General features: G+C 37.8%; 1 protein-coding gene across 1 annotated transcript; it reads left to right on the forward strand.

Moving 5' to 3' along the window:
• The first annotated feature begins 992 nt into the window (after positions 1-992).
• Positions 993-21126, forward strand: LOC127419566 (sodium- and chloride-dependent GABA transporter 1-like). The gene is made up of 15 exons (XM_051661081.1): positions 993-1174; positions 1928-2243; positions 2365-2496; positions 2795-2895; positions 3038-3147; positions 3251-3383; positions 3573-3707; positions 3790-3893; positions 4309-4433; positions 4618-4730; positions 8834-8965; positions 9080-9182; positions 14558-14658; positions 16255-16422; positions 18240-21126. The coding sequence occupies exons 2-15, from the start codon at positions 2009-2011 to the stop codon at positions 18546-18548; spliced, it is 2001 nt and encodes a 666-aa protein (XP_051517041.1). The 5' UTR covers positions 993-1174; positions 1928-2008; the 3' UTR covers positions 18549-21126.
• Positions 21127-23313: the final 2187 nt, after the last annotated feature.

Here is a 23313-nt window from a genome sequence, read left to right on the forward strand (position 1 = left end):
CAAGCAGCAGCCTGAGGGTTTGCTTGTTTTGAAAATCTTAAGTAGTGAAAATGTGCAGTTTTTATTGTTGCTATTTCTACCTGTTCTGACCCTTCAGATGACTTTTGGTGGTGTAATGTAATGTAGTCAAGTTAAGTCAGTCATTTTATAATAAATTTACTTTATGATGTTTGTCCATTTTTAGGCTACCTGATTAAACAGATTTTACAGTATAGGTACTGAAAATGATTTACTTACTACATATTTCAGAATAAGAGGGAGATCCTGGACTTCCAACAGATGGCCAAAACTGTGGAGAAAACTGGAAAATAATGCAATCCAATCACGCTTCTCAACAGATAGTGTCCAGTGCCACTTTATCATTACTTGACTTGAGGCATCTCATATTCCTGTGAAGTGTCATCAGTTTCAGATGAGAAATGATGTTTGTTAGTCCACACCTGAGGGGCAGGACACAGTGTCAATAGCCTCACCTGTTCCACTGCTCATCTGCCATACTTAAAGTGATGATATATTATGGGTCAAAGTGGGCAGGGTTTGTAAAATGGAAATCTTCTTTAGAGTGGAAAATGGGGACATGAGTTCATTTGAATCTCATGACAGCCACAGATGAATGGATAACAGTGAGTCATAGTCAATGAAACGTGAATTACATGTCAAGAGTCTGAGGATTTTGAAAGAATAAATAAAGAAATAGCTCACGGATGTACTCTGTATGATGTAACATTTGAATGACAAAGAATTGTGCTCGATTTTACTTTGTATGTTTTTGTGGTAAAAGTCTTTGGTGCTGTATTGAGAGAGCAGGAAATAGCTCATTATTATGTGTGTATGATGTTAAACCATACACATAAAGACTTGTGCTTGACCCGAAGGAGCCGTGTGTGTGTGTGTGTGTGTGTGTGTGTGTGTGTGTGTGTGGTGGGGGGTGTTGACTTTCACATGACATTGACGCTCTGGAGATGTTGAGTCGCTGCTGATCTCAGACTGTCGCTGTTCGGTAGATCCAGCACCACTCGCCCGTGGACAGCTCCCTCAGGACCGCTTTACATGGACACAACACTCATTTATGTGCCAAGTCATTTTGGAAGTTTACTACTCGGAGAGGAATCTAAGGATACCTCACTGCACGAAACACGGACACATTCCCTTTGGGAAAGAATCCAAATTCACTGTAAGTAAATTTGAAAATGATTTTCAGTGATCAGCATGAAAATGTTTGTTCGAGAATTTGGTGAGAGACAAAGAGGAATGAGAGCAGAACGCTGAATGTGTCAATGCACTCAGTTTCCATTCATTGGCATTTTTGAGGATTTTTATAAATTTTTTTCTATAAAAAAAAGAAAAAGAAAAAAGTGCTCTGGATCTGAAAAAAAATTTTTAATACCTATTCATACATCTTTATATCAAATTGCAACACACACACATATTCAAATACAAAAATGCAATTGGCAAAATGCGAAAAATAACAAATAGCTATATATATTGGCAAAATTTGCAAAACATGACATTTGGAAAATGTTTCTTATGCCTTATGATAAGACTATTTAAAAACATGAAGAGAAAAGTTTCGTTTGATTATTAAAGAAAAACAACGAAAAGTTGATGTAGATGGACACCGTAAACATAATGTCAAAAAATTTGTCATTTTGAAATCAAAATTAACGCTGGATTTATTTGCACAAAGAAATACATAGAAATGCATTAAAACACACACACACACACGCACACACACACACACACACACACACACACACACACACACAGGCTGACTGATCGATCAATCCGAAAAAAAAAAAAAAAAGATTTATATGACTGTCATGACAGACAATTTCGTCTCAATTAGAAACACAGCAAAGCTCCATGTAACTCATCGAGTGGTTTTTCGGGGGGAAATAAGTAAATTTCGTTTGATTCGGTGTTTCAGGTTAACTGACGCGCTGTCTCGGGTTCGAGCGTGTGTTTGTGTGGAGCTGTGCTGCTGTCTGCGCGGACTGGTGCTGAAATCATGGCGACAAACAACACCAAAAGCACCGATGGACAAGTTGTGACGGAACTCAGCGAGATCACAACTAACGACAAACCCAAAGCAGAGGACGACAAACCCGAGAAAAAGAAGAAAGACATTCCAGCTAGAGAAACTTGGGGCGGGAAGTTTGATTTTCTGCTGTCATGTGTGGGCTACGCCATCGGACTGGGCAATGTGTGGAGATTTCCGTATCTGTGCGGGAAAAACGGCGGCGGTAAGAGCGACTTGACCTTCACGAAGTGTCTGAGATGTGTGTGTTGCATGCGAAATGTGTGCTTTCTGTAGCTATGCAGAGCTCTTCGTTGCGAGATTTTCATGTGTTTCTATGATTTCAGGGGCTTTCTTGATCCCTTATTTTTTGACGCTCTTTTTTGCGGGAGTTCCTCTGTTTTTTCTTGAATGCGCTCTTGGACAGTACACATCCATTGGCGGCCTTGGGGTTTGGAAACTGGCTCCAATGTTCAAAGGTATATTATGATCTCCTATTCTTGCCATATTTTTCTCTGCCCCATTTCTGAAAAAAATAAAATAAAAAATGCTTGTTTGTCTGAAGCTAGATGATATATAGATTCACACATGGGTTGTTCGTTGTATTGTTTTGTATATACTGTAGCCTATTTAAAGACTGAAAGCTGCTGTCAGTATATCATCAGATGTACCAAATTGAGCGTATGTCTGAGCCACCTGACCCCCTATCAGATGCAGGTTCTGATACAGCTTTCATTCTGTGTTTATGAACTGAATTATAATATGTTGCAACTGCAGGTGTTGGTCTTGCTGCTGCTGTTCTATCATTCTGGCTGAACATTTACTACATTGTCATCATTGCTTGGGCTCTGTACTACCTATACAACTCCTTTACCACTGTAAGCATTTCTTGTCACACTGTATGTGTTTGCATTTGATTTTTACAAACATTTGAATATCTCATGGCATGTTTTAGGTCAAATATAATGGAGGACATTAATTCAATATGGAAAATCTTAAGCATTATTCTACTCTTTCTAGGAGCTTCCATGGAAAACGTGTAACAATCCATGGAACACAGAGAGATGCTATACAAACTACAGCATAGTAGACACCACCAATCTCACTAGTGCTGTCATGGAGTTTTGGGAGTAAGATTGTGGAAAAATTGTTTGTGCATGACCTTCCTTGACCTTTGTGCATGAAGATAACAATTGTAATTGTGTAACTGTGCCGCATGATGTGCTCATACAGACGAAATGTGCATCAAATGACAGATGGCTTAGAAAAACCTGGTGAGATTCGCGCTCCACTTGCAATAACACTGGCCATTGCCTGGGTCCTCGTCTACTTCTGTATCTGGAAAGGCGTGAGCTGGACTGGAAAGGTGAGACGTCTTTATCTGTTGGTCTTTAAGGCTTCTGGCTGGAGTTTGACTGAGTCTATAAGGATTTAATTGCATTAAATGTAAAGCAGAGATGGCTGCTGAATTTGTGGATTGAACCTAAAATGTACCACGAGTTTGTTCCAAATACACAGTGGGAAGGTATTTACAAAGAAATCAATATTTTTTTAGGTTGTGTACTTCTCAGCCACCTACCCATACTTCATGTTGTTCATTTTGTTCATTCGTGGAGTGACACTGCCCGGGGCAAAGGAAGGAATCTTGTTCTACATCACTCCTAATTTCGAGAAGCTGAAAGAATCTGAGGTGATTAATCAAAGGTTTTATCATTCAAACAGGACTAAACAAACCCTAACTAGCTGCTAAATGCTGTAATTTCTCATCTCAGGTTTGGCTGGATGCTGCAACGCAGATCTTCTTCTCATATGGTTTGGGTCTAGGCTCTCTTATTGCTCTAGGCAGCTACAACCCTTTCCATAACAATGTGTACAGGTAAGAGGAGCAACAACCAGAACATACCAGATCAATATTCCATCACTTAGTTCTGCATAATTTGACCATGTTCCAGTGTTTCAGGTCCCTGAACTTTGATTTTAACGTCGATTGATTCTCTTTTGTTGCTGATAATAATGTTTGCTCAAAACGTAGCAGTCAGACTTGCAGTTTGATTGTGATTACGTGCCCATTATCAGGCTTGATATTTTAGCATTGGAATAAAAAGAAGAAGCATGTGCTCAGAATTACCAGTTAATTAAATAGTCGATTATGTATTTGGCTAGAGATTGCTTTCTAAATCCATCCTCTCCTTGAATGCTACATTAAAATGGATCAAAGTCAGGACAGTTCATAGAACGATTGGGACATTTATAGCACATTTGATGACAGAATGCTTTTTTCTGTCCTGCAGGGACTCCATCATTGTGTGCTGTATAAATTCCTTCACTAGTATGTTTGCTGGATTAGTGATTTTTTCTATTGTGGGCTTCATGGCACACGTGACAAAGAGACCAATCGCTGATGTAGCTGCATCGGGTAATTAATTCACATTACGTAACCATAATATTGCAATCATCTGTAGACATCCAACTCTTTAATGTTTAATTCAGATTTAAAGTAGTGGTATATAAAAATCTACTTAATGTAGTAAAATACGTTTTCATGTAACTGAAATGATTTTTTTTTTTTTTATGATTTAATGGTATGCTGTGTTTTGCAGGTCCTGGTTTGGCGTTCTTAGCTTATCCAGAAGCTGTGACGCAGTTACCCGTCTCACCATTGTGGGCTATTCTCTTCTTCTCCATGCTGCTGATGCTGGGAATTGACAGTCAGGTGAGAAATCAAATTTTTAAGCTCTGACCTAGAAACAGGAGTGAGCAGGATGGGGTAGGTACTTCATAAGTGTTTGCATTGGTGGCCACTAGTGGAAACACAAGGAACATTAAACAACTTGATTAGCCTAGTGTCCAATCACATCCTTTGATTTTGCTTTTTTACTGTAATTGCTACATACTTTGAGGATTTTTGCTTTTGTTTAGAGGAGATGCTTGCAGTTTCTCCTGACTAAACTTTCTAGACTAAACTGAGGTGGAGCTGACTACCATTTCTGTTACATCGATCTGCTTAAAAGGCAATTCAGTAAAATTTTTATATAAAATATTTGTAATTATTTGACAATCAATTAATTGAGTTGTTTCTTTATTTGTTTATATGGTTTGTTTTTGGAAAATGTGAGCTCACATTAATTGCCAAATTAATTGTTCATTTAAATAATTAAATAACAGCCAACAGTTAAGATGATGCACAATATTTGTTGATGAATATATGGCAGACATTATTTTACTAAAACTATTACAGTTTTATGAATGAAAGTTTTATAATTAAAATTTTATTAAAATTGGCCTAAATTCAAGCATTAATCATTGCAATGCAAGACCTGAAATCACATTTGACCGTATTTACATACTTAATACATGTTCCTGGTCTTAATGTGTGTTATTCACTAGTGCACATTGCTCTAAAGTATAAAAGAAATCTTTGTAATCTTTAATCAAAATGTAATAACTTACTCCATCTCTGAAACAACTCGCCTTTTTGGCTGACCCGTCACCTATCCCTATTACTTTTAATCCCACCTGTCCCCATTGAGATCCAATAATTTCCTAATGTATAAAATCAAGTCCCGCTCTATTTCCTTTTGGAATATCCTTTTTCACGCAGAAATATGTCACATTATGGATGTAATATGGATTGTGTTTCATGTTAACATCTGTTTTAATCTGTTCAGTCATGACAACTTTTGGGAAGATTTAGCATGTTAAGGTGGGTATGCCATATTTATAGGATATTGGTGTTTGTAGACTAGATCTGCTACACTGCAGCTGCTGCAGAGCAAGTATGGAGACTTGCTACTGCTAGAACATACACAGAAATACTGTGTTAGCATTTGGACATGCTGCTGCTGCACAATTAGAAAAACATAAGACATGCTGCTGCACAATTAGACATAAATACAATCCCCCCAAAAGCAGGGAGGCTGTGCAAGTGAATAACACAAAACACAACACCCCTCAAACAAACAGATCCACCGCTGAAACTAAGAGTGTTTTGCTAGCTAGGTGTGCCTTGGCCGAATGGCATAATGCTAATAAACTAAATCTCTATGTGTGTCTGGGTCTGCTTGGCCAAATGGCTTTAATGGCTAGTGAGCCTTCTCATAATGTCTACCTGGACCTGGGAAAGCTCAGAGCTTATTAAACTAGTGACTTAGACTAGCTATGTGTGGATATATTTAAATTAATGACCTAAGATAGCAATGTCTACCTGATTTGGCTAAAACTTACCTTGATAAAGACACGCTTTTATGTCATGGCCAAAAGCAGACCTTACAGTGAAAGCAGATAGAAGAAAAAGCCCCAGCAACCACATGAACAAATAGCAGTTTCAGAGAAACTCTCACAGCACGCTGCAGTGAAACTGGCTTACTTGCAAACTTAGCAAATGTATACAGTATGTATGAGAGTACACAAGTTAATTTGTTGCCCAATAACACTTCAAAGGACCTATCAACTTACAACATATGAGCTGATTGACTTGACATATCACATGTGAGCAAGCTGATTGGCTAACAGATGACAAGTTCAAAGAAGCTACAGTTGTGCTCAAAAGTTTGCATACCCTTGCAGAAATTGTGAAATTTTGGCATTGATTTTGAAAATATGACTGATCATGCAAAAAACAAAACAAAAAAAAAAACTGTCTTTTATTTAAGGATAGTGATCATATGAAGCCATTTATTATCACATAGTTGTTTGGCTCCTTTTTCAATCATAATGATAACAGAAATCACCCAAATGGCCCTGATCAAAAGTTTACATACCCTTGAATGTTTGGCCTTCAGGTTTAAATGGCAATTAAAGGTTAATTTCCCACACCTGTGGCTTTTTAAATTGTAATTAGTGTCTGTGTATAAATAGTCAAAGAGTTTGTTAGCTCTCACATGGATGCACTGGGCAGGCTAGATACTGAGCCATGGGGAGCAGAAAATTACTGTCAAAAGACCTGCGTAACAAGGTAATGGAACTTTATAAAGATGGAAAAGGATATAAAAAGATATCCAAAGCCTTGAAAATGCCAGTCAGTACTGTTCAATCACTTATTAAGAAGTGGAAAATTCAGGGATCTCTTGATACCAAGCCAAGGTTAGGTAGACCAAGAAATATTTCAGCCACAACTGCCAGAAGAATTGTTCGGGATACAAAGAACCCACAGGTAACCTCAGGAGAAATACAGGCTGCTCTGGAAAAATACAGTGTGGTTGTTTCAAGGAGTACAATACAATGATACTTGAACAAAAATGAGTTGCATGGTCGAGTTGCCAGAAAAAACCTTTACTGCGCCAATGCCACAAAAAAGCCTGGTTACAATATGCCCGGCAACACCTTGACATGCCTCACAGCTTCTGGCACACTGTAATTTGGAGTGACGAGACCAAAATAGAGCTTTATGGTCACAACCATAAGCGCTATGTTTGGAGAGGGGTCAAAAAGACCTATAGTGAAAAGAATACCATCCCCACTTTGAAGCATGGTGGTGGCTCACTGATGTTTTGGGGGGGTGTGAGCTCTAAAGGCACGGGGAATCTTGTGAAAATTGATGGCAAGATGAATGCAGCATGTTATCAGAAAATACTGGCAGACAATTTGCATTCTTCTACATGAAAGCTGCGCATGGGACGCTCTTGGACTTTCCAGCACGACAATGACCCTAAGCACAAGGCCAAGTTGACCCTCCAGTGGTTACAGCAGAAAAAGTTGAAGGTTCTGGAGTGGCCATCACAGTCTCCTGACCTTAATATCATCGAGCCTCTCTGGGGAGATCTCAAAAGTGTGGTTCATGCAAGACGACCAAAGACTTTGCATGACCTGGAGGCATTTTGCCAAGACGCTGTCATTGATGCTAAAGGGGGCAACACACAGTATTAAGAACTAAGGGTATGCAGACATTTGAATGGGTCATTTCATTTTTTTTTCTTTGTTGCCATGTTTTGTTTTATGATTGTGCCATTCTGTTATAACCTACAGTTGAATATGAATCCCATAAGAAATAAAATAAATGTGTTTTGCCTGCTCACTCATGTTTTCTTTAAATATGGTACATATATTACCAATTCTCCAAGGGTATGCAAACTTTTGAGCACAACTGTATCAGCTTGTGCCATTCAAATTTTCATGCCTGAACTTATCAAATTTATCAAATGACACCATTAGAAATCATATTAAACTAGAGGAAAATCTAATTAAAAAAATGAAAGATAACAGTACTGTCTAGAAACAGTGGCTAACCAATTTTATGAATAGAAATATAACAGCATTTTCATCATGCCTCCATAATGGCAAAATCTTAAACCTTTTTTTCAATATGGCATGCCCAATTCCCAATACGTTGTAGGTCATCATGGTGGCGTAGTGACTCACCTCAATCCGGGTGGTGGAGGATGAATCTCAGTTGCCTCCGCGTCTGAGACCGTCAAACCGCGCATCTTATCACGTGGCTTGTTGAGTGCGTTACCGTGGAGACATAGTGCGTGTGGAGGCTCACACTATTATCCGCGGCATCCACGCACAACTCACCAAGCACCCCACCGAGAGTGAGAACCACATTATAGTGACCACGAGGAGGTTAACCCAACATGACTCTACCTACCCTAGCAACTGGGCCAATTGGTTGCTTAGGAAGCCTGACTGGAAGTCACTCAGCATGCCCTGGATTCAAACTTGCGACTCCAGGTGTGGTAGTCAGTGTCTTTACTTGCTGAGCTACCCAGGCCCCCCAGAATTTTAAACCTTGATCATGTCCATCAGGATCTATTCTTTATCACTTGTAAATTTGCCATGTAAAGATGATATCACAATAGCAGTGACACTGTTTTGCAGTTCTGTACAGTGGAGGGCTTCATCACTGCTCTGGTGGACGAGTTCCCACGGCTGCTCAGGAACAGGAGAGAAATCTTCATCGCATGTGTGTGTGTGGTGTCCTACGCCATCGGTCTGTCAAATATTACACAGGTAAAGCTAGAATTTATAAAGCTGATGAGATGTTGGGTGAAAGATAATAATATTAATATGATTGTAGACTGCAGGGTCTTAAATAAAATAACACTTGTGCGTTTCTTGTGTTAGGGTGGCCTCTATGTGTTCAAACTCTTCGATTATTACTCGGCCAGTGGAATGTGTCTGCTCTTTCTGGTTTTCTTTGAGTGTATCTCAATCTCCTGGTGCTATGGTAAGTCTGTTCAGCTCTGTTACACAATCTGTATTGTGTTTTCAATGGATTATGCATTTTGCTATTTCTTTTCACCACTCTAGCAATGGAAAAAATGCTTTGGATGTCAGTCATCAGGCTATGGAGTCTCAAAAAGTACAAAATCAATTACCAAATTCATAACATAATTCACGTTAACAAAATAAAATTAATATTTTCATAAAATTCTATTCACAAATGTGTAACCCGATTCACATTCACAAAATATTATTCACATATGCAAAACATGATTTATACATACACAGGTGTGGTTACAAAATTTACGAATTTGGCTCCAAATGTGTGGATCGTAGTTTGTAAATGTGAATGACGTTTTGAATTTGTAAATTGTAGTTTGTGAATACATTCTTTGTGAGACTCCATATCAGGCTGGAAAGGATGCAATTTGAAGTGATATCTTTAGGAAACAAATATTTGAAGACAAAAATAGTTTATGATTGGAATATTGTGATGACTATGATCTTTGAGACTCAAAGTAGAATAGAAGGTCTTCATTGTTTGCATTGAGATTCACTAAAGACATTGTGTCAGTGTGAGAACAGTCTGATCGCCTCCATAGTTGCTGTGGTTTTGGCTTGCTTCGTAGCTTCAGTCCCGACTGTTTCTTAAGCTCATGTGTCCTCTTGATGGTACTGTCATCTGAGACACCTACAGTACATCACCACTGCCTTGTTTCTGCTCTTGCACTGTGAGATTTGTAATGTGTTAGTTGGCCAGACATTGCTTGACTGTCTGATTCAGGAAATCCCACAGGATCTTAGCCTGCATCTGAATAGGTATACTTCTGTACTACATAGTATGGCAAAAAATATTATGCCGATTAGTGCCCGACCGATATATCGGTCGGCTGATATTAGCCTTTTACCGATATATCGGTATCGGTGTATATTTTACCGATATGCGCCGATATGAAAAACTTTTTTTCAGAACATATAATGCAGAAAACAATGCTTTAGAACTGGTGTCATTACGTAGTTTGTCCAGTAGAGCACGCTCCGACTCCATTGTTTACAGAGCTGAACTGATGGTGGCTCTGCAGACAGGGCGGAGTTGAGCTGTGTGTTGGTAAGTTGCTAACTAGTTTGAGAAATACATACTGGAAAGTTAATAAACAATGACCCCATCATTTTCCCTTTTCAGTATTACCAATATAACGTTAACCCTGTCCCTGTCAACCATGTCACTCATGTCTGTTTGCTGTTAGCCAGCGATAGTTTGTCAGTGCATTCAGTAATGTAGCAGATTGAAAGGTAAACATCAGAGCACCTTTTTGCAGCTCAGCAGACAACGGTGCGGTGGTGGATTGTGTCTGTTGAGTGTTGATTTCACGCTATGCTGTTACCTAGTTGGTGAGACACAATGCTGGAAAGAAAAATAAACAATGTCCGTCTTTTACTTTCTGTGACAATGAGCTTATAGCTAACTAGCTAATCACGTAGCAACTTTCATTGTTGTCAGCTGAGTGGAAGCTAATGTGTAATCATGTATTCACCAAACTGTTTTGTTCAGGATTCACAGTTTGGTGCCCTCTTCGAACATTTCCAGTCATTGCATCCAGCTCAAAAATTAACTGTATCGGCCACCATACTGGTAATTGGTGAATTTTCCCTCTCTAAAATTGTTATCGTCTCAAAAATGCCATATAAGTCGGGCTCTAATGCCGATGGAGTAGGGTGTCCAATTAAATTATTTTCACAGTTTTTGTTATTACAACCTACTGTACAGTGCATCCGGAAAGTATTCACAGCGCTTCACTTTTTCCACATTTTGTTATGTTACAGTCTTATTCCAAAATGGATTAAATTCATTATTTTCTTCAAAATTCTACAAACAATACCCCATAATGACAATGTGAAAGAAGTTTGTTTGAAATCTTTGCAAATGTATTAAAAATAAAAAACGAAAAAAAAGAAATCACATGTACATAAGTATTCACAGCCTTTGCCAAGACACTCAAAATTGAGCTCAAGTGCATCCTGTTTCCACTGATCATCCTTGAGATGTTTCTACAACTTGATTGGAGTCCACCTGTGGTAAATTCAGTTGATTGGACATGATTTGGAAAGGCACACACCTGTCTATATAAGGTCCCACAGTTAACAGTGCATGTCAGAGCACAAACCAAGCCATGAAGTCCAAGGAATTGTCTGTAGACCTCTGAGACAGGATTGTATCGAGGCACAGATCTCGGGAAGGGTACAGAAAAATTTCTGCAGCATTGAAGGTGCCAATGAGCACAGTGGCCTCCAACATCCGTAAATGGAAGAAGTTTGGAACCACCAGGACTCTTCCTAGAGCTGGCTGCCTGGCCAAACTGAGCGATCGGGGGAGAAGGGCCTTAGTCAGGGAGGTGACCAAGAATCCGATGGTCACTGTGACAGAGCTCCAGCATTTCTCTGTGGAGAGAGAAGAACCTTCCAGAAGAACAACCATCACTGCAGCACTCCACCAATCAGGCCTGTATGGTAGAGTGGCCAGACGGAAGCCACTCCTCAGTAAAAGGCACATGACAGCCCGCCTGGAGTTTGCCAAAAGGCACCTGAAGGACTCTCAGACCATGAGAAACAAAATTCTCTGGTCTGATGAAATAAAGATTGAACTCTTTGGCCTGAATGGCAAGTGTCATGTCTGGAGGAAACCAGGCACTGCTCATCACCTGGCCAATATCATCCCTACAGTGAAGCATGGTGGTGGCAGCATCATGCTGTGGGGATGTTTTTCAGCAGCAGGAACTGGGAGACTAGTCCGGATTGAGGGAAAGATGAATGCAGCAATTTACAGAGACATCCTTGATGAAAACCTGCTCCAGAGCGCTCTGGACCTCAGACTGGGGCGAAGGTTCATCTTCCAACAGGACAACGACCCTAAGCACACAGCCAAGATAACAAAGGAGTGGCTATGGGACAACTCTGTGAATGTCCTTGAGTGGCCCAGCCAGAGCCCAGACTTGAACCCGATTGAACATCTCTGGAGAGATCTGAAAATGGCTGTGCACCGACGCTCCCCATCCAACCTGATGGAGCTTGAGAGGTCCTGCAAAGAAGAATGGGAGAAACTGCCCAAAAATAGGTGTGCCAAGCTTGTAGCATCATACTCAAAAAGACTTGAGGCTTTAATTGGTGCCAAAGGTGCTTCAACAAAGTATTGAGCAAAGGCTGTGAATACTTATGTACATGTGATTTTTTTTTTCTTCGTTTTTTCTGTTTAATAAATTTGCAAAGATTTCAAACAAACTTTTTTCATATTGTCATTATGGGGTATTGTTTGTAGAATTTGGAGGAAAATAATGAATTTAATCCATTTTGGAATAAGGCCGTAACATAACAAAATGTGGAAAAAGTGAAGCGCTGTGAATACTTTCCGGATGCACTGTATATTCGAGTCACAGAACAACCTATATTCCCGGATAAATTCATACTATTCACCTGCATACCTAAAGAGTGTACTTTTTTACCAGCTTAGAAGTACATTGTTTATGAAATGCAGTACATACTCTTAAAGTGTGTGAATTCGGATGCAGCATTATTCTTGCAGTCCACCAATTTGGTTACATTTGGAGTTTTCAGCCAGTGTTTATCTCAAATGTTTTTGTATATTATTCTTGGTGATTTGGTTTTATATTTAGTGTGTTTAGGGTGACTAGATGACCATGACGAAAAATTGGAACATGCAAACAGTATGTTTACTACTGTAGAATAATCAAAATAAATGATCAGTTACAAAATTAAATATAGAATAAAATTAAGTCAGGATGCATGATACAATTATATTTAACAAAAACTGAAATTACAGTCTATGAGATTACATGGCTCGTTGGTACAGAGGTGCCATTTTACTAACTGAGTCAGAGGATCGGGATGCAGATGATAAGCTGTATATTATCGGATGCATTTTATTTAGCTATTTGATAACCTTGACCTGTACTGTATGGCACTATTTTCATCCATCTCTCCGGGTCATTCTGTCTTGGTTTTATTGGGACATCTGGTCATCCTAAGTGTGTGATATGCCTGTCTGCTTCTTGCATCATTGCAGGTGCTGGATAGTCTAGTGGGCTTACTTGACAAGTCTGTATCTTGGGTATTTCTTTATGTTGTAGACTCTACACTATTCAAATTAAAAGATACTTGAGGCACAATTTAGGGTTCCTTAGATTGCCACACATGTGGATCCCCTCAGAGAACCTAAGGTCATCATTTCATAAAAGGCAGTTCTCTGAGAAACATACAAGTTGTAACCCAGATGATTCTGGAAGATCTCTAAAGACTGTCAATGGTTCCTCCTGTAACCCCCCTATAGGGGAAAGGTTTTGGGGCACTTGAAATATATATTGAAGTTCCTAAAGTAAGGCATCTTCAAACTTCAAAAGTTTGCCTAGAGATTTTCCAAAGGGTTTCACCAGTTTGCAATCTGAGGAACCGCATATGCTACCTCAAGTATCTGTTCATCTTTACAGAGTGTGTACTGATCTGGTTACGAGTGTTGGAGCTGGTTCTGTCTTCATTAGTTCCTCTGCTTTCACGGCGTCCTCATTTACAGCCAATGGTAGGATTTCCCAATGTTAGTTTTACAGTACATCCTGGGGGGGACCTGTCTTTCCATTGTATATTCTGGTCTTTTTGTTCCTCATAAATTCTCCCAACCTGCTGCTGTCTGAGATGTTGTCTAAGCAGCTCCTCATGTAGAGTCAGATTTCTAATATATTCATGGATGTTTTGTGTGGAAGCTAATAAGTGGCCTTCATGTTTTTGAACTGGCATACTGCCTTAGGACACAGGACCTATTATGGTGGCTTGGTGTCTGATTATGGCAGGGCAGATGTTTCTTGTTTCTACATCATTGTTTCTGTGTTTCTATGGGGTCTTTAATTGCTTGTAACTGTCCAGGATGTCTGTTATGTGGCTTTCTAGTTCTAGTTCAGAATTTTCTATCATGATCATGTTTTTTGTCTTCATAACCATCCTACCAACCCACACCTCCCTATATTCATAAAAATTAAGGTTTCTCAATGGTTCTTTGTGGCATGTTATGTTCTTATCCAGACCTGCCATGTTCCTCAGATCAGTGTATTTGTTTCCAGATTATTTAAAGTACTAGCATATAGATTGTTTTCTAAAGCACTAGAGTGTAATATGTTCTTAGTGGAACTTAAAAAGGTTCTCCTGTAACATCAGCCTGCAAAACCATTTTAGGAACCTTTATTTTTAAGAATGTGAATTTTCATGTCTTTCCTAGATCCTTACTACTGCTGCACATAGATAAAAAAAAAAAAAAAAAAAAAAAACGATCCTATTAATAATAGGAACAGGATTTCATCAAATGTTATACAATTTCAGGTGTGAACAAGTTCTATGATAACATCCAGGAAATGATTGGGTACAAGCCTTGTGTATGGTGGAAATTGTGCTGGATTTTCTTCACCCCTCTGGTTGTTGCTGTAAGTAACCTCTTTTTGTGTGTGTGTGTGTGTGTGTGTGTAAAACCAGAATTAAATGAGGTGTATAAGGCAATGACAGGTTGAATTTACAGGGCACACATACAGTGGGCTATACTATTTTCAATCATACTTTTTTATGCAACATTGTCTGTGACCCTTTTTATAATATTACTTAAATCCCAAACCTTGAAATTTCTGTCAGCTAGTGATGCTTACTTAGCAACTTGACAACCTAAGAGCTAAGCAAGAGAGAAAATAAAGTTACAGCCACTATCCTGCTACCGCTTTTTGAGCATTTATGGGTCATTCTATGAAATGGGTGCCTTTTTCATTATGAAAAGTGTTTTGGACCCAATTGATATTAGGTGTCTTTAACTGCTATGTACTTACATTAAAACAAACTAGGCATTTGATATAATGTACTTATTATGTACATACTTGTTATTATATTTTTCTTTAGTACCTGCATGTAATTGCATCTGTAATTACACTGTTGACCCTAACCCCTTCCCTAACCCTACACCTAACCCTTTCCCTACTCAAACCTTGGTAGGAGCAAATGCAAATCTTGCGAGTATTTCACAGAACCACACGGATGTACACAATAAGCACACTGTATCAAATGCTCATATTTTTAATGTATTGTAAGTAAAGACACCTGATATAAAGTGGTTCCAGCAATTTTTGAAATAGATTTCTGTATAATTTAGACATTTTGGCTGACAAAAAGTGTCTTTAAGTGTTGTGACAACTGAAGCTAAATTATAATAAAATTAAAACACAATGTTTACAATTTGTCAACCCCATTACATTTTGAAAATAGATACAAATTGAAGAAATAGTAAATATGCAGTATCTCTGAATTTGAAATGTGTGGCAGTTGTGAATTAAGAGGATTTTCATATAAAAATATGTGTAAAAACTTTAAACACTGAACAGCATAGATGGTGGGCAACAGATTGCCAGTCTTCCATAGCCAGACTTTTGACATGCAAAGTGACCTATCACTGTTCAAGCTAAAACAGGCAATAAATAAATAAAGTAAAAAGTTGAAAGTTACAGAATTTTTGGTTTATGTTTTTGCCTAGAAAATGCCTATCCATAACAATGCATGGTAAAAATTGGCATTAGCTACGCACTGTTAAAGTCATTATTTAAACAAAAAACAACGAGGGACACAAAATATATCTGCTTTGTAGAATGGCCCTTATCCTTAATCTTAATATAAATAACTTCTAAATATGATTCATTCATTAATTTCTTTGTAATTCAAGAACATAGACCAAATAAATAGTGTACCTAAAGTGATAATAAATAAAAATATGGTTTACAGCTTGCCTTAATATCTAATACGAACCTCTTAGGATATTTATGAATAATCATTCATAAGGATATTTATAAATGAACTCTGAGGTTTCTTGTTCTTTTCACTACACGTTTATGTCCCATACACTCATGTTACCAAATATCCCATTCCTGCCTTTACATCTGATAAAAGTTTAATTGATGTTTTCAAAGTCTAACAACTTACAAAAGATTTATAACAAAAGGTGTAATTATGTAACAGCAGTATTTTTAACCAGAGCTTCTCTACAGGGTGTGTTCCTCTTCAGTGCGGTGCAAATGGTTCCTCTTACGATGAACAACTATGTGTTCCCTAAATGGGGTCAGGGGGTGGGCTGGCTCATGGCCCTGTCCTCTATGGTCCTCATTCCTGGTTATATGGTCTACATGTTCCTCACCCTGAAGGGCACTTATAAAGAGGTAACTCTTTTACATTTCAATCAGTTGTGCTCAAAGTAAATCAGTTGACATCACTATTGTTAGTACTGTTAGTTATTATTGTTAGTTTTCACATCACAATTTCTCTTATGTAAAATGCAGTTGTATTAGCTTTAAATGTAAAAGATAAGAGTAGCCTACAGTTTCATTAGATATCAACGACTATTTTTACATGCACAAGAATATTCTGATATTAATCAGAATTTGGTCATGTTCCGATTATGCAAGAGTCGTGCAGTAATCTGATTGCAATAACCCGATTAAGCCTATATTCCTGTTTCTAAAAATCGGAATAAGATAGCTGGAATATGCTTGTATTAATCAGATTTTGGGTGATTTAAACACCTTATTTAGAATATCTAATGTAAGTAAATATTCATTTATCTGTGCAAGCAAATATAATTCTGGGTAACGTGATGCAGACAGTTGTGAAAAGTCAAGCCATTGAAGAAAAACTTTTCAGAGTAAGGAGGAGACTTTATTTTTTTTTTTTTTACATTAAAAGAAATACATTTTTAATACAAATCATAAAACATTCTTGTCCTGAAAAGAGTCTCATGACATGCATTTTGCTATTCAGTGCATTTGTTCTTGTTAAGAGAATAACAGGACAAGAACATGTCTTAGTTTATTCCGAATATGCTGCTCGCATGTATACAGGAATATATCAATAGCTGTGAAGCATGTAAACGTCTTTTTCGGAATAAAGACTTAGAATATGGACCTTAATCTGACAATGATGTGTATGTAAATGTGTCCATTGTAGCTTAATAATGAACATTGTTAGCACACACATGTTGGATATACATGTATATATATATCGTTTACGGATATGCACGGAAACCGTTTGTAATATTCGGATAAACGTGAGGGTTCGCAAAAGGTTCCTGGGACTTGGGAATAAATAACATTTATTGCAGTGGATATGCATCAAACAATTAAAAAACAAAATAGCAGGGAATAAGTCCACAGTGAGTTATGAGCTTAAATAGCACAATACATAGATCATCAGATGATAAAATCACATTAAAGTTAAAATTATCAAAAATAATAAAATTTTCACTGCCTGTAACATATTCTTAACCAATGAAAAAAAACGTAATTTAAGTGCCAAACCTGATATGTGCACTGCCCGGGCAAGTTCACATTTCTGTGAGGCAGCAAACACTAGTATTGTCATGTGTATGGAATTACACTGCTGTGATTTATTAGCCTATTTGTGATGCTTTAATTTTTAAATGGTTTAGCTTTTACAGGGAAAAAGCATTGGCTTACAGTTTATCATGTGCTGCAACTTTGAAAACAAGGTGAAAACCAATCTGGAATCACAGGTACAAATGTAACAGTCAACATAAACTTCTACAGAACGTCGAGTCTTTGTGACACCTGCTAGATGCAGCACAAGTAATGAAATGCAGATGTCTTGAGATGCATTTATAAAAAGTTCTTTTTAACTGCAGTGTCTAAAAAATGTGGCGATCTGAAATAAAACTGTGAGATACATCTGTCCAGCACGTTTATGTAGAAAAACAGTGCAAACGCGTGCAAAAACGCGTGTGAACAGCTTCTAACTCACCCTATATTCGAAAAGCTCACCCAAACCCGGCCCAAAACCCAGCGGTTTGTCGGGACCTGTCAGGTTTGGGTCGGGTTCCAGACCTCTATTACACGTGTAAACTAACCAAATAGTTATTTTGATATTCGAATAAAGGTGGTTAACCGAATAACGACTATCCGTGCACATTTTTAATATAGGTATATCTGTGCTCACTGGTGCTGGTTGTGTTGGTTCATTTCAGCGCATAAGGATAATGCTACAGCCTCCTGCAGTGAGGCGCGCTCAGGAGAATGGGCCAGAGCAACAGCAGCTGCAATCACTGCCACAACAACCGGAGCAATCACCGCAGCAACAGAAATCACCCCAACAACCGCAGCAACCAGACCAAACACCACAGCAACCAGAACAACCGCAGAAGCTGCAATCACCACAGCAACCGCAACCACCGCAGCAACCACAACAACCACTTCAACCACAGGAGCCATCTCAACCACAGGTGCAGGCTGAAAATTCTTCTCCAGCTAACCCTGGCAGTGATGCCAATGTGTAAAAGTAGTGTAGGTGAACCCCAGCAGAGAGCAATCAAAGATTAAAAACACAGTGGACTTCCATGTTTATACAGTAATAGAATCATCTACCTCCAGGGGTCATACATAAGCAAGATAAACATTTAAAAAAATAAATAATAAAAAAGTAAAAAAAAAAAAAAATAACACAAACACACAAAAAACGTTTTGCATTTGTAAAACTTACACGGAAATCTGTAAGCTTCCCAAATGCAAAGCAAAGAGTGTCTGTGCTAAAAATGACTTATATACTATGTATTATGTGAATCTGTCTCTACTAAGGTTATACTGTGAGTTAGATTTAAGGACAGTGCACTGCTTCGCAATGCATAAGCTATATCTGTGAGATGTGATAGACTGTTTCCATGTTGCACTGGGGACTAAATCGCTGAGGGCACACGAGCATCAAAGAGAAAAAGGGCGAGATTATGTTATGTTCTGGGTCATTTGGAAGAACCAAGGTGTATCAAGCAAGCCCTGTGCCTGAAGCACAAAACATTTTCATCACCCTTGGGTGACCCACTATGTGTTGTTTTATATTTTTGTTGAGAGAGACTGTTACTATTTTATTTTTATTTTCTGAGAGTAAAAACGAGAAACTACTTGTCTGTGACAAACATTTTTAGAATTCTTTTTAGAATGCTTTGTACTTTATTGTTGTGACCAAGGACCAAAATCATAGACTAAAGCAAAAACTAATCTATGCCAGGCAGAGTGTAGTTTGTAAAGCACATGGTACAAAAATACAGAAAAAGAGAAAACAGCAAAACACAGGGTGAACATTTTTCAAATACAGATTATTGACAAGTACTGTCAATTCAGTGTCCTGTTTACATGCCCCTCAGGAATATCAAAAACAATAATCAAATCCCAGACATGGCTCTAACCCAGAGTTTATATGAAGGCCTTAAGCCTGTGATACACTGATCAATGGAGCTGCAATGTTCAGCTATATTTGCATTGCCATCAGTTAATTCATGTGCCAAAATGTTGAATCAGTACAGTGTTTAGAAGAAAAAAAAAAAAGAAAAAGAAAAAAAAATAGCTATAACTAGCCACTTGAAGGTTTACACTACTAGACTGTGCCATACTTTCTTGGAAAAGTATATAAAATATGATCTTGATAAAAAAAATAAAAAAAAATTTTTAAGTTAGTAGCACATACTAAATATATTAAGGCCCCCCCCCCCCCCCTCCACCCAAAAGCACAAGACAAAGTATACACAGACGGCTCTAATGGTAGGGCAATGGTGTAGCAACAGTTTGCGTCAAAGGCAGCTAGCTATATATTGGTCATCTTAAACATGTTTACTAAAGGGAGATAAGTACCTACATGAAATGTGAAATTGCTATGTCCTGTGAATTTTGTACAAAATTACTTTACTGCCATTTTTTCTGGAACTTTATTGTAAAATTGTATTGTGTAAAAGATGTAACCGTGAATGTCTGTATTCCATTTTTAAGTTCTTGTCTAAATGTTGAAATATTTGAAAAACAATTGCTGTTTTCTGCAATAATATTTTGATCTCTGAAACCGAAGCACATACCTTATGGAAATTATGAGAAGTGAGTGATGATGATGATGATGATGATTATAAAAAGGATTATAAAACAAATAGAATTTATGTCTCGTAAGAAATAATATTGTTTTGTATATTTTTAACTGTTACACTGCCTAAAACAAATTATACATAGGACATGTATTTAAATGGTGTCATATGAAAAAAGCACGATTGTTATGTAAAATGTATGAATAAACATAGAAATATTTGTAGTCTACAATGTGCGTTGAATTTCAGTGTTCACTACAGAAGTCTGTGTTACAAAGACAAGATAATTCTTTTTCAAACAGAGCAAATAAAAACATCAAAGAATGCACTATAATAACAAATAAGCCGTAATTACCTGGGCTGAAAAAATGAACGTTTATGATGCACAGATCCTAATGAATGGGCAAAGCAATGAAACAGGTCATATTTCAGCTCTTTTTGCTGTATTATTCATATTCTGTAGTTGATCATCATAGATAGCCCCTTGGGTTATAATCAAAGAAAATAAAGAATATAAAAATACATACATGAAGGTGGTCAGAAACTGGCAGAATTTATAGCATGGAGTGCAAACCGACAATTTAAGAGAGACAATTACTGCTATTTTTTTTTTTTTTTTTTTAAATAAGCACTGAGTAGTACTGTTTAAATTTCAACATCTGAGTTTATAACATTTATGTTATGTTAATAATATGTTCCTTCTGTTGAATCGATTTAAAAATGTGATTTGAAAACTGTTGTTCTCGTCATGTTTGACTCATTACAAAGGATTTGTGCCTTAATTGAGAGAACAACAGAAAAAAAGCCGGAAGTGATAAAAAAAAAATAAAAAAATGTTACAAGAAGTAATTTCATTTATTTTGTGTGGTTGTATAAAGGTAATTTCCACATTCGTGCATCAATTGTCTGTCTGAGGTTCATGTTCAAAACTGTAATGATGGTGAAATAGTGGCCTAGTCATGCAGTATAACGACCAGGCAAAAGTGTGAAGAAACAACACATCCATAATTTGGTGGAGATCATTAAGGTAGAACCTTAAAGGAATAGTTCACCCAAAAATGAAAATTCTCTCATTATTCACTTACCCTGATGCCACCCCAGATGTATATGACTGTCTTTCTTCAGCAGAACACAAATTAAGATTTTTAGAGGATAGAGCTCTGTCAGGTCCTTATAACTGTATACAAGGTACAAAGCACAAAGAATACCATAGTACTACCATTTTTTGGTTGAAATGTCTTTTCCTGCAGTGGGTTCTTCAAAAGCTGGACATGTAGCGGTTGAGTTTAATAAAGACTTTCTTCACTGGCAAACTAAAAGATGCGGTGTTGCTTTCAGTTGTTTGAAGGTAAATATTCCACTTCATCCAGTGCTATTTTTGTTCTCTAAAATAGCCTATCATTCCATCACTGTTTTACTGGGAGACAAACCACTCCAAAGGATTCATTCAGAGTCAGATGTCCGAATGATTCAAACTGAACCGCGAACGAACCCACTCCAACCATTGTGCTATCCCATTTGAACAATTCATTGAAAAGAACCGACTCAAACGATTGATTAAATGAATCGGACATCTCTACTCTCCTTCTGATTCTGATACTGGATAGAGTAGGCAACGTGCTGAAAGTTTACTGACTTTTGAGTAATATTTACAAATCCATTTTTATTGCTATTTCTGCTACTGGCGACCTGTTTTTTTTTTATTTTTTTTTTTATCATATGTCTGAGTAATGGTGTTATTAACTGGATCCTTCCCTTTTTTTTGAAAGAAGAGAGATCAGTGACGTCTTATCTCTGTGAAATGTTCCAGACATAATCGCAACATAGAGTCCAACATAAACGGCCCACAATATCACTAAGTTCCAAGTACAACAAAGCTGGGAGGCCATCTAAGCCTGGCGATTTGACCTTACAAAGACAATTCACACACCCAGTGTGTTCAGAAGTGTTGTCCCTGCCGTCATTTCGGTAGCCTTAAGAGTTGTACACTGTTCCTCCGGCTCCTATACTCCATGTCTGTCATCTTATTGGTGAGTTGTTGCAGATGCTCTCTTAGTGTTAAGAGGCATTGTTTATCCTCTTGTGCTGCCACATGTACAGAGTCTACACAGTCCTGTGTACATTTTGCTGTTATAACCTTCAACATTTTGTTCATAGTCCCTGTAATGCAGGCATCAAAACAGAGTCAACAGCTTCTTTGTGATAATGATTTTATCCAGAATGTGATGTGACGGAGTCCAGTTCCTCTCTGGAGATGGTGGAATGTCTGAATTTCTTCTTGATCACAGATTGTTCAATCACCCTTTTTCAAGTATCCTAGACTGTCGAGGTACTCATGGTGGAATATACTGTACATTGAAAGTTTCAAAAATGCCAGCAGGATTATAGAACATTTTCACTATGCGAGTAGAGCCAAGAACTATGTGTGCATTGTTGCCGAGAGGTCACGTGATTCCACCTTAAGGATGATTCTTTAGAGTGATAGGAAGAATTCTGTCGTTCAGTCTAGGCTGATCCTTAATCCATTTCTGACGGAGCTACTGACAAGGAAGATAGTGCCGGACAAAGGACTCCCAAAATGTATCTACAAGGACTTGACTATGATGCCAGGACCTATGGCCAAGCAGCTCAGTATTAACATAAATCACTTGTGGGAGAGAGGCATCCTACAGCCCCATCAGGAGGAGGTTAAGGGTGATGGGATCAGCAGTGTTGGGTAAGTTACTTTCAAAATAATCCACAACTAATTACTTCTGTAAAAATCTGTAATCAGATTACTTTACTAATTATTTCATGGGAAAGTAATCAGATTACTAATTACTTTACTTTGAAGTTACTTTCTAAAACCAATCAAACCTGCAAAAAAACAAATGTGACACTAATAGCTCTTTAAGTACTTTAATATTGACTGAAAACATTAACAAAATTACAGCAATATGACAAAGACAGCAACTTGGCTAAAGAGATCCAATGCATTTCTAAAAATGCAACTTAACTTTCTTATCTCAGATATGCTGTAGTAGTATTTTCAGGTATGTGTGTGTGTGTGTGTGTGTGTGTGTGTCTCCGCTATCTACAACCTTCTTAGCTGTGCATGGCATGTATGTGTACAGTATGCTTGTTTACCTGTGTTCGTGTTGGTGTGAAAGACAGAAAAAAATACTAATGAACTAGAAACATTTCTGAAAACACATTTGCT

This window comes from Myxocyprinus asiaticus, chromosome 28, assembly GCF_019703515.2.
Source record: "Myxocyprinus asiaticus isolate MX2 ecotype Aquarium Trade chromosome 28, UBuf_Myxa_2, whole genome shotgun sequence".
Classification (NCBI taxonomy): domain Eukaryota; kingdom Metazoa; phylum Chordata; class Actinopteri; order Cypriniformes; family Catostomidae; genus Myxocyprinus; species Myxocyprinus asiaticus.

Excerpts from the sequence above, each read along its gene's own strand:
- LOC127419566 (XM_051661081.1), top strand. The coding sequence starts at position 2,009 with ATGGCGACAAACAACACCAAAAGCACCGATGGACAAGTTGTGACGGAA. Across the intron at positions 2,896-3,037 it reads TATACAACTCCTTTACCACT|GAGCTTCCATGGAAAACGTG; the intron begins GTAAGCATTTCT and ends TACTCTTTCTAG. Across the intron at positions 16,423-18,239 it reads TGAAGGGCACTTATAAAGAG|CGCATAAGGATAATGCTACA; the intron begins GTAACTCTTTTA and ends GGTTCATTTCAG.